The 10,665-nt window shown below is 57.9% G+C and overlaps 2 protein-coding genes across 3 annotated transcripts in view; one reads left to right on the top strand and one right to left on the bottom strand.

Moving 5' to 3' along the window:
- The window catches only part of Arhgap45 (Rho GTPase activating protein 45), a 13,044-nt gene extending 7,342 nt beyond the window's left edge, over window positions 1–5,702 (top strand). Inside the window, exons 12-23 of the mRNA XM_005359086.2 lie at window positions 268–405; window positions 883–1,073; window positions 1,167–1,291; window positions 1,382–1,459; window positions 1,546–1,650; window positions 1,732–1,904; window positions 2,289–2,477; window positions 2,552–2,689; window positions 3,316–3,542; window positions 3,627–3,837; window positions 4,446–4,530; window positions 4,803–5,702. Coding sequence (XP_005359143.1) covers window positions 268–405; window positions 883–1,073; window positions 1,167–1,291; window positions 1,382–1,459; window positions 1,546–1,650; window positions 1,732–1,904; window positions 2,289–2,477; window positions 2,552–2,689; window positions 3,316–3,542; window positions 3,627–3,837; window positions 4,446–4,530; window positions 4,803–5,125 — 1,983 coding nt within the window. The 3' untranslated portion in view covers window positions 5,126–5,702. The remainder of the gene's footprint in view (window positions 1–267; window positions 406–882; window positions 1,074–1,166; window positions 1,292–1,381; window positions 1,460–1,545; window positions 1,651–1,731; window positions 1,905–2,288; window positions 2,478–2,551; window positions 2,690–3,315; window positions 3,543–3,626; window positions 3,838–4,445; window positions 4,531–4,802) is intronic.
- Window positions 5,703–8,647: 2,945 nt separating this feature from the next.
- The window catches only part of Polr2e (RNA polymerase II subunit E), a 4,347-nt gene continuing 2,329 nt past the window's right edge, over window positions 8,648–10,665 (bottom strand). Inside the window, exons 3-6 of one of the 2 annotated variants that reach the window (XM_026785371.1) lie at window positions 9,973–10,169; window positions 9,714–9,772; window positions 9,511–9,589; window positions 8,648–9,421 (exon numbers count right to left, since the gene is read on the bottom strand). In XM_026785371.1, coding sequence (XP_026641172.1) covers window positions 9,338–9,421; window positions 9,511–9,589; window positions 9,714–9,772; window positions 9,973–10,169 — 419 coding nt within the window. In that variant the 3' untranslated portion in view covers window positions 8,648–9,337. The remainder of the gene's footprint in view (window positions 9,422–9,510; window positions 9,590–9,713; window positions 9,773–9,972; window positions 10,170–10,665) is intronic. The other variant, XM_005359085.1, reaches the window with a different exon arrangement.

The raw sequence follows: 10,665 nt of genomic DNA, 5'->3' as shown, positions 1-10,665 counted from the left end.
CTCCACCCTGACCACGCCCCCAGCCCCTCACTGGGGATTCTAGGCAGGGGCTCCACCCTGACCACGCCCCCAGCCCCTCACTGGGGATTCTAGGCTGGGGCTTCCCTCATGAGCCACGTCCTTGGTCCTCTTAAAATGTATCTAGAGACAGCCTCTCTAAATTTCCCTGGCTGTCCGTCAGCCTCCCTGTGGAGACGGTTGTGCCCATCATGCAGGTCTCTTCTGGTATTTCAGTGTCAAAACCCTCACTGACCTTCGCCCCCTCAGGCCGAGGAGGCAATGGCCACTTATCGCACGTGCGTGGCGGACGCAAAGACACAGAAACAGGAGCTCGAGGACACAAAGGTGACAGCGCTGCGACAGATCCAGGAGGTCATCAGGCAGAGTGATCAGACCATAAAGTCGGTGTGTGGCAGGCACTGGGCAGGCTGAGCTTTGAGAGGTGGCTGTGGGCGGTGTTTGGTGCGCGTGTGTATTCTAGTGGGGTGGTTGGGGTGGGGCGCGTCTCAGGGGGTCAAGGCTAGGACATATCTGCCTGTTACAAGTACAGCAGGGTCTCAACCAGGTTAGGGTGGCCTTGGAAGGTGTCCTGGGACTGGGGGCCGGACTTGGAGGGGCAGAGTGCAGGGGGCTGGCCTGGTTAGTCCTTTGAAGGGTGTGCTTTAGTAGCTGGGGCGGTCAACAGGGAAAGCTTTATGAGCTGCGGGGCTTAGAGGGCTGGGGGAGGATCTGGTAGGTGCTGTACAATGGTGTGATTTGGAGTCAGATGGAGGAGCGGAGTGCTGTTCAGACGGGGGGGGGGGTTGTGGGAGGGGCTTGCTGATGTGGCCATTGCTACGGGCAAGGCCCACAGCCTCTGACTTCACACCCTGCTCCCCGCAGGCCACCATCTCCTATTACCAGCTGATGCACATGCAGACAGCTCCCCTGCCTGTGCACTTTCAGATGCTCTGCGAGAGCAGTAAGCTCTACGACCCGGGCCAACAGTATGCGTCGCACGTGCGTCAATTGCAGCGAGGCGAGGAGCCCGATGTGCGCTACGACTTTGAGCCTCATGTCTCCACCAACTCCTGGTACCGCCACTGGGTGCAGCCACACACTTGCAGTGGGCTGTGGGTGGTATGGCTCGGGGTGGGGGAGATCCTCTTACACCTCTCTCCCACCAGGTCCCCCATCATGCGTACACGGAAGGGCAGCTTCAACCCTGAGGATGCTGCAGGACCCGAAGCTGCAGGCAGTCCCCCCGAGGAAGGTGGCGCCTCCGACGGGGCTCCCAGCAAGGACCACAGGGGTGAGTGTGCACAGGTGCACAGAGCAGACGCTGCGATCAGATGGCCCGGCTTCCCCAAGTGGAGACAATCATTCCTCTTTTCTCCCTCAGCTGGACGTGGTCACCAGGTCCACAAATCCTGGCCTATTTCCATCTCAGACTCCGAAGTTGGCCTGGACGCCAGCTCAGGTAAAGAGGTGTCTGGGTGCATGTCACGTAGGGGAGTCCCTGGTCGGGCCAGCCTGGTTCCACTGTCTAACACCCTTTCTCATTAGGGGACTTGAAGAAGTTCGATCGCACATCGTCCAGTGGGACCATGTCGTCCAGTGAGGAGCTGGTGGATCAGGAAGCTGGCTTGGTGGTCTCAGCCTTTGATTCAGGTGAGGGACCCCCAAAGGGATCGGAACAGTGGGAGGCGCATGAACATGATTTATCCAGCTGGCCTTTCCTCCTGTCCACAGCTGACCTCAATGGTATGGACCCTGAGTTACCTGTGGCCATGCCCAGTGGGCCCTTCCGCCATGTGGGACTGTCCAAGGCGGCTCGCACACACCGACTTCGGAAGCTGCGCACGCCGGCCAAGTGCAGAGAGTGCAATAGCTACGTGTACTTCCAGGGAGCTGAGTGTGAGGAGGTGTGTGGGGACCTGGAGCCCTGGGCCAGGGTGTTGTGAGAATGGGGGCTGGCGTGCACGCAGCTCTGGGCTCCATCCTCGGTTTCACAGAGTAGGCGTTGGTGGTGCATCCCTGCATCCACGTCCTACGAGGACGTGGGAGGAGGAGTTCAAGGTCCATCCTTGACTACATAACAAATCCGGAGCCAGCCTGGGCTACATGAGACCCTGCCTCCGAAAGATCAAAATGGACCTCTGAGGGCTGGGGAGGTTTTAGTCCGACGAGACCCCTCCAGGCAGAGGGCTTGTCCAGTGCAGAGGTGCTAGGGTTTCGGAAGGAGGCTGGAAGTGGGGCCTGGCCTTTACAATGGGCATCTGGAAGAGCCACATTTTGCTGTCCTCCAGTGCTGTCTGGCTTGTCACAAAAAGTGTTTGGAGACTCTGGCCATCCAGTGTGGCCACAAGAAGCTTCAGGGCCGCCTGCAGCTGTTTGGACAGGACTTCAGCCATGCAGCCCGCAGCACCCCTGATGGCGTCCCCTTCATTGTCAAAAAATGTGTCTGTGAGATTGAACGGCGGGCCCTGCACACCAAGGTGAGGCCCTAACACGGGAAGGGGGACAGGGAGCTCGTGCAAGGCCGGCTCGAGAGTGACTGTCGGCTCCCCAGGGGATCTATCGGGTCAATGGCGTGAAAACGCGCGTGGAGAAGCTGTGCCAGGCCTTTGAGAATGGCAAAGAGCTGGTGGAGATCTCTCAGGCCTCACCCCACGACATCAGCAACGTCCTAAAGCTGTACCTGCGGCAGGTGAGGGAAACTGGGGGCGTGGTCTGTGGGAGAGGGGGCGTGGCCAAGGTGGAGCAAGGACCTGAGGGAAGTCAGGAGCTGCAGGGGAGGGGCCCCAAGTGTGAGTTTGGGGTGGTGGTTTGGGGTGGTATCGCAGGTGGGAGAGGGTCACAGCCCGTGCTAATAGACGTGGCAAGAGCTGGGTGGTGTGGCTATGGAAGGCCAGCATCCACGGGGGCCTAGCAGCATCTCGGCCTTGTGCCGGAGGGTGTGGCTATGTGGGAGAGCTAGGAGTAGCGAAGGGCTGCGACAGGGATGGGGTGGACTCAGACACTGCGGTGGGTGGGCCCCTAGTGTGATGGGCGTGGTCATCGTGGCCGGCGCCCGAATCAGGGTCTGAGCTGGTGAGTGTGGCTAGGGGTGGATGAGTACAGAGGCAGGACTGAGTCAGGCTTGGTCTATTAGGCGTGGCTAAGGCTAACGGACCCGGCCTTGGCAGGTCTGAGGCGGGAACAAGGCCTTAAGGCTATAGTGAGTGGGCACTAATTTCGGGGCTCGCCCAGAGCCTGGCAGGGGCCTGGCCGCGTCAGGTGTTCACCCTTGCTAGGCCAGGCCTGTGACCTCTATCTGAATGTGTCATCCTGTAGCTGCCGGAGCCCCTCATCTCTTTTCGCTTTTACCATGAGCTGGTGGGGCTAGCCAAGGAGAGCCTAAAGGCAGAGGCTGAGGCCAAGGCTGTGAGCCGGGGCCGGCAGGACGGGTCCGAGAGTGACGCTGCAGCCTTAACCATGGTTGGCCGCCTGCGTGAGCTCATGCGGGACTTGCCTGTGGAAAACAGGGCCACACTGTTGTACCTGCTGAGGCACCTAAGAAGGTGAGGTCCCCGGCAGGGAGCAGAGCTGGCTGGGGGTCCCTGGAAACACCCACTCTCATCCATCCCTGACTGCTCCCACTCCAGGATCGTGGAAGTGGAGCAGGACAATAAGATGACCCCTGGGAACCTGGGCATCGTTTTTGGGCCCACGCTGCTGCGGCCGCGGCCCACGGAAGCCACCGTGTCCCTCTCCTCCCTGGTAGACTACCCGCACCAGGCCCGTGTCATTGAGACTCTGATTGTCCACTATGGCCTGGTCTTTGAGGAGGAGCCAGAGGAGGTACCTGGCAGCCAGGTAAAAAAAAACTATGGGTGGTGACGCACGACATGATGGGGGTTCTGGGTACAGGTCAGTAGTAGAGCGCCAGCCTAGCCTGCAGGAACCCCTGGGTCCACCCCCAGCACCAGGAAGCCAGGCTGCTTTGTGGGTCTCTCATCCCAGCACTCAGAGGTGGAGGAAGGTCCAGGAGTTCAAGGCCATCCTCAGCCACAGACCAAATCTGAAGCTAGCCTGGGCTACAGAGCCTTATGTACCTGTATCTGAAAAACAAAAGCATCTTTAATCCCAGCACTGGAGCGGCAAGGCAGGCAGATCTCTGTGAGCTCCAGACCAGCCATGGATATATAGTGAGACCTTATCTCAAGAAAGTAAATTATTAAAAATTTAAAAAATCTAAACCAGGTGATGGTAGCGCACGCCTTTAATCCAGCACTCTGGAGGCAGAGGCAGGCGGATCTCTGAAGACAGCCTGGTCTACAAGAGCTAGTTCCGGGACAGGCCCCAAAGCTACAGAGAAGGAAGGAAGAGGGGAGGGAGGGACGGAGGGAGGTTGGTTGGCAGGATGGAAATGGGAGTGGGGAATGCTAGAGCCAGCCCACCCCTAACACCTTCCCACAATTCAGGAGGGGGCATCCACCCAGTGTGCCCAACTGGAGACTGCTGAGAGCCTTGTCTTCCCCCTGCAGGAGGCTGAGGATGGAGGCCAAGGTGAGTGTGGCAGAGGGACCCTCAGGCCCTGACTAGTGGGTGCAGACAGACAGCTTAGGCTATGTCAGTGTGGTGACCGCCTACCCCAGGGAGGGCCAGTGAGGGAAAGCAGGCTGGGATGGTGTTGGAGTCCAAGGTGGCTGAGCTTTGGTAACAGACATTTCTGTCCACTGTGTCTTTTGGGTTCTGCTCTGTTTTTGGTCTGTCGTCTCTGTGTTTTTATCTGTTTCTCCTCATCTCTCTCTCTCTGCATCCCTTTTTCTCGGCCACAGAATCCCGAATGGCATCCAATGACTCAGACTCGGAGCTGGAAGAGGCCTCTGATCCACTGTCATCCTCAGACGCCAGCGCCCTGCACCGCCTCAGTTTCTTGGAGCAGCCGGAAGTCGAGGCAGGTCTAGAGGAAGGTCCCCAGAGCCGCAGTGGCAGTGAGGAGCAACTGGAGGGTGAGGATGGAGACCCAGGCCAGCGGCTCTGTGCCTTCAACACCAACCAGTCCAACAACACAGCACGGGTCCCTCGGCCCACCATGCGGCTCCGAGGGGGGCAGATTACATGTGGCACCAGTGGGGACCGGCGGCCACAATTTGTCTGAACTGGGTCGTGATGGTGGCGACCGTCAGCCACTGCCAACCACTGTAAGGGACACTAAGGCCCCTTGACTGAGAGGGCTGGTTTCTCAGAACGCTGAGAAAGGAACTTCAGGGCGCTCTGGTACCCTGGCACTGTCGGGTGTGGCCTGACTCGGCTGAGCATTGGTCCCAGATGGAGTGAGCCTGTGCAGATGCAGCAGCTGGATTCCCATGGTCCCCTCATCGCTCCTGTGGTCCCCATCAGCCCAGGGTGCAAGCCACACCCTTCTTGGTCTTTCTGGATGGGCGCCATGTAGTGGTGCAGGCAAGCTTCTGTGTGCGGAGCTGGGGCAGCTCTGGTGTTGGGGTTCTTGCAGAAAGATGAGCTCAGATAGCGAGGAGCTGAGGGTACAGTGGGCCTCTCCCCAGGTGCAGTGGATTCGTTTTCACGTGCACCCCCATTTTGCTTGAAATAAAGTTCTTAACCAACTGAGTCACAGGACCGGTGTGATATCATTTTGTTTCTCAGATGGGGTCTTGCTTTGTAGCCCTGGCTGTTCTGGTGATCCCCATGTAAACAGGTTGGCTTAGAACTCACAGGGATCTGCCTACTTCCTACCCGCTGGGATTAAAGGCTTGTGCCACCACAGCCGGCAGCATCTTATTTCACTTGTTTGTGCTCCCCTGCCCCTATACGACAGGGTTTCTCTGTAGCCCAGAGATCCTCTTGCCTCTGCCTCCCAGTGACTGGGGCCACAGGCGTGCACCAACCACATCAGGCGTTGGTTCTTGCTACACACTACATTTTAACTGTATCTTTGCAGTTCTGGGAAAGGATTCCTCTCCTGTGGAGCTTCAGCCTGGGAGCAGCACGGTGGTGGCCCTGGAACATGGATTCACCCCCTGCCCCTCATAAACTGGGGGTGTCACACACCTGTCATCAGCACAGCGGAGGCAGGAGGATCAGGAGTTCAAGGTTTTCCTTAGCCACAGCGACACTGAGCAGCAGAGGCCATCGTATCATTCCAGTCATGCAAGTCCACGCAATTCTCTGCCACCGATACCAGCCAGAGGGGACAGGGCCTTCCTTCCTGATGGGCGGGACCTGGGGGGGCTTCCTCATGAGGGGGCCGGCCATATCAACAAACCACAGGCACAGATAAGATACCTGAGGGCAGGGTGTCTGGAGCCGGTTGGGGTGAGCACTCCAGGGCGGCCCTGTTCTTGGTAAACAAGATGTCTTGACTCTTGGCCAGGACCCAGACATCAAGGGAGTCTGACGTCAGTTCTTTGAGAGAGGAAGGAAGACTGGCTAGTGGTGCGTGTATGCCTTTGTTGACCTCGATAGAAGTGCCGCTTGGTTTGGTTTGGTTTTGAGGCAGGGTCTCACTATATATTCCCGCTGGCCTGAAATGCAGTCTTCCTCGGTGCTGGGATTACAGTTGGCACCCCCCCCACATCCCACCTTGAGGGTGAGGAGCCCTCCCCCACACTAAAACGAGCCACATCCCATCCTGATTGACTTTGCCAAGTGGCTGAGAAGCCCATTTCAGATACTAGATTATGTAAAGGCCACTGTGCTGGGACAGCTAGGAGCGCAGACTGCGTGGTGCTGGGCGTGAACCCAGGGCTCCCCAATGCTGGATGAGTGCACACCACCAAGCACACCCCGCCTGGTCCACTGAGTGACACATGGAAGAGGACTAGGCAAGGTGTGCTCCAGGCTCCGCTATGGCGGCCACAGGGCCGTGGGAGAATCTTCCATCTCCAGGAATTCCTACCTGCCCACACAGAAGCTCTGTTCATTGGGATGGACACTTCCTCTCTGTGTCCCTACCTTTCCAAATCCTGTCTACAGGGATCTGAAGAGGCCTCTGGGAGTGAGACTCCCACACCCTCCCAGGTTGGGCAGGGTTTCCCAACCTTCTCGTTGCTCTGACCCTTCGTTCCAGTTCCTCACGCTGTGGCGACCCCACCATAAGACTTCGTAACTAATCTGATCTGCAGGATGTCTACTGTGCGACCACTGAGAGCCACTGCTCTAGTGAGGGGAGGGGAAGCCTTCGTGTGACTCAGTCACAGGGGAAAACACCCCATCCTCTGTGTCTGGGGCGCCACAGGCCCGAAGGCGGGACCAGGAGTCAGCCATCAGCAGCATCTTAGGTCTGTCCTGCAGAGCATCCCACTCTGGTCACGGACACCACTGAGGTGTGTGTGTGAAGGAAGGCAGGTGGCCCAGAGGTTAAAAGCACTGGCAGCTCTTCTACAGGACCCAGGTTTGGTTACTAGCACCCACAACCATCGGGAACTTCAGTTCCCAGTGATATGCACCTCTGGTCCGCCAGTCAATCACATTCATAGTAACACACACCCTTGGGAGGCAGAGGCAGCTGGATCTCTGAGTTCCCAGCCAGCCTGGCCCACAGTGAGAAAGTGCCTTGGCCCTGACCTCCAGAGCATGTGTGGAAGCCGGATGCATAGGGAGCATCTAATCCCAGCCTCCTACAGGCAAGAGGGGTAGTGGAAACAGGAAGATAAGACACCCAGGAAGCCTTCTGTTCGGCTAGCCTGGGTTGTCGTCCTGTCCTCCACATGTGGGGCACACACACGCACACACACACACACCCCACCAGGAAGTACAGGTAAACAAATCTTCAAGCTACCTGTGGCGCTGCACACCAGTCACCTCAGCACAGAAGGCTGAGGCAGGGGTACTCAGTCTCAGGGCAGCTTGGTTGCAGACACAAGGAGACCTTGTCTCAAAACGAAGCCACTCCGCGCATTAACACATTCTGTTTCAGCAGCCAGGGGCAGCGGCCCTGTGTCCACAGGGAGGCGGGCAGAGTGGTCTATAAACTGGAGTACCATGCAGTCAAGAACAGGAGCGAGACTCTAACACTAGTCACAGTGTGGCAGAAGCCCCCAAGGATATCCTGCCTCATGAGACCCAGACATAAAAGCCCAGTGTGGAACAATGGTAGGAAATGCATTTGCCCCAGAGGAAGGCTAGTCTGATGGCCACAGCCATCAGTGACTCTGGGGGATGGACAGTCCTGGAGATGGCTGTGCGGCCAGTCACACGGTGGCCTGGGCACAGCTGCACTGAGCTAGGTAGGGAGCAGCCTCTGGCAGCCAAGTGCTGCGGGACTCCGTCCAGGACATGGGGCAGATGCAGGCAAGCCTGAGGCCAGCCTGTGCTGTGAAGTGGGGATCTGTCATCCCAGCAGGACTTTAGGGTCACCACAACTACTCAGTGAATTGGAACCCTGATTGTATGACCCTGTCTCAAAAACCAAGGAGGAAGACAGCTGGGCGTGGCCCAGGGGCAAGGAGGTTGCCTAGCACGAAACCCCTTCCGGGCTTCACCACAGCAAGGCCTGCCTTGCGCAATCAGCCGTAATAGCGGACAGGGTTCTTGACACTCAGGCAGCAGGCCTGTATCTCACCTGATTCATGGAGAAGTGGCTGGGGTCAAGCCGAGGGGCCCCCTCTCCCCCCAGGACCTGCGCAGTTCAGCCCGAATTGACCAGATTTCCAAGACAATGTAACTCCTCAAATTGTCTTTAGTTCTCAGAACAGAGTCCTACAGAATGGAGAACTCTATACAGGACAGCGATCAGTGACAAAGGTGTGGGGGTACAGCCAGTGCTCCCAGATTGCACAGGGAGGGCTGTGGTGCTGGCTGCCCAGGGCCACACTCCCAAGGCACTGGCCAGGTGGGAACCCTCTAGTCAAAAGGCAAAGAGGTTGTGGCCCGTACCCTTGGCCCCACAGAGCAGCAGGCAGGGTGCTGGTGATGAGGAAGGGCAGATCAGCTGGCTCCTGCGTGGGTTCCTTTCCTGTTTTCAGACGAGTCTCTTGTACCAGAAGCTACCAGAGCGGTGACGGACCAGTTCTTGAAGTCATAAACTCACTTGAAGTTGCAGCAATCCTCCTGCCTCAGTCAGTCTCCAGGGTGCTGGCCCACATCCTGGTGATGGGGTTACAGCCTGCCCTCCCATTAGACTTCAGGGTTTGTGGATTCACACAGCTGCCAAGCTGCACGCACGGTAGGTCAGAGGACAACCTGCAGGAGTCAGTCGCTCCTTTCGCAAGTGGGTGCACTGGGGAGGGCAGGCTGGGGGCTGCGGTATCTCACCCAACAGTCCTGCTTTTCAGAATGGGACAGGGGTCTGAGCTGGGACCCTGGCAGAGCAGTGTGCTGGCCGGGGCAGGCGGGGCTCACCTGCCATGGGCTACTGTACCAGGCGGTAGGTGATGTAGCGGCCGGCTGTCTCACTGGGCCGGATGATCTTCACAACCTGTAGGAGAAGGCAGGGCTGGGGTTGGCAGGGCCTGGGCCCCACTGTCCTCTGGCCACAGTGGTCCTGACCTCAGAAGGAGGGGAACAATGGCCACAGCTTCTCACCTGCCCTCGCTTGATCCCAAAATAGCGCGCCACTGGGTCCCCAGCCTGGATCCTGGGCAGCTGGCTTTCGCGAAGCTTGCTGGGACACCATTAAGGAAGAGGCTGGTGGGGCAGCACTGGGGTAAGAAGTCTGGAGTAGGGGGGAGGGCGGGGTAAAGGATACTATCGAGTGTGGAGTGGGGGGAGGGCAGGGCAAAGGATACTATCGAGCCAGCAGCTCTGTCACCTCCTCCTTCGTCATGACCACATGCTCAGGGACCAGCTGTGGAGACAGAGACCCAACCCTCAGACGCGCAGTCACCAGGGACCCCAACAGGAGTGGAATAGGGGACAGGAGCAGGCTATGACCACCCCCAATTTGGAAAGCGGAGCCATAGCAGCAAAGCTGGGGGGTCCAGGGTCCTGTCCACTCAGGCACTGCTGTGCTCCACCCTACCTGCCCGGCCCAGGACAGGTGCGCACCTCGTGTTCCGTGATGTTGATGAGCAGCTCTTGCTGTAGGAACTGCTCCAGAACGTACTTTGGTGCCATGTCCACCAGGGACTGCTTGGCGGAGGGCGTCATGCCCTGCTGTACCACGATCAGCGCGCGTGTGATGTTCTCCTCCTGCATGCGCTGGCAGTACACCTTGATGGTCTTGATGCCCACCTTGGGCTCCTCTGCGGAAACATAGCACGACCCTCACTGCCCTGCCTGTGGTCTCGGGTGTCTCTATTTGCCAGGGAAAATCAGAACCAGGAGCCTTGAATGGGGCTGGGCAGGAGGAAGCTGCAGGGTACCCTGACCCTGTTCCGTCAGCTGCTCTGAGGTTTGGGGACATGGTATTGTCAGCTTGGGCAGCCTCAAGGAAGAGGAGACAGATCCTGTGTCTACATGGGGCTAACCTCAGCTCCTCAGACAGACTGGGGTTCACTAGAGCAAGAGGACCTAAAGTGCAGAACCAGGCCCACAGGACACATGCATGGTTTGCAAACTGCTGGGTCTCAGACTCTCTACTCCCGATCATCTAGTTTTTCTTTTTAGGACTGGTTTCTCGGCACCAGTGGTTCTCAATCGTAGGTACTGACCCGAGACCACAGGAAAACAGATATTTACACTGTGACTCATACAGCAAAATAACAGTTATGAAGTAGCAACAGAAATAATTTTCTTTTT

This window comes from Microtus ochrogaster, linkage group LG1, assembly GCF_000317375.1.
Source record: "Microtus ochrogaster isolate Prairie Vole_2 linkage group LG1, MicOch1.0, whole genome shotgun sequence".
Lineage (NCBI taxonomy): Eukaryota > Metazoa > Chordata > Mammalia > Rodentia > Cricetidae > Microtus > Microtus ochrogaster.
The sequence above is the reverse complement of the archived record's forward strand: the minus strand, read 5'-3'. Positions and strand labels throughout refer to the sequence as shown.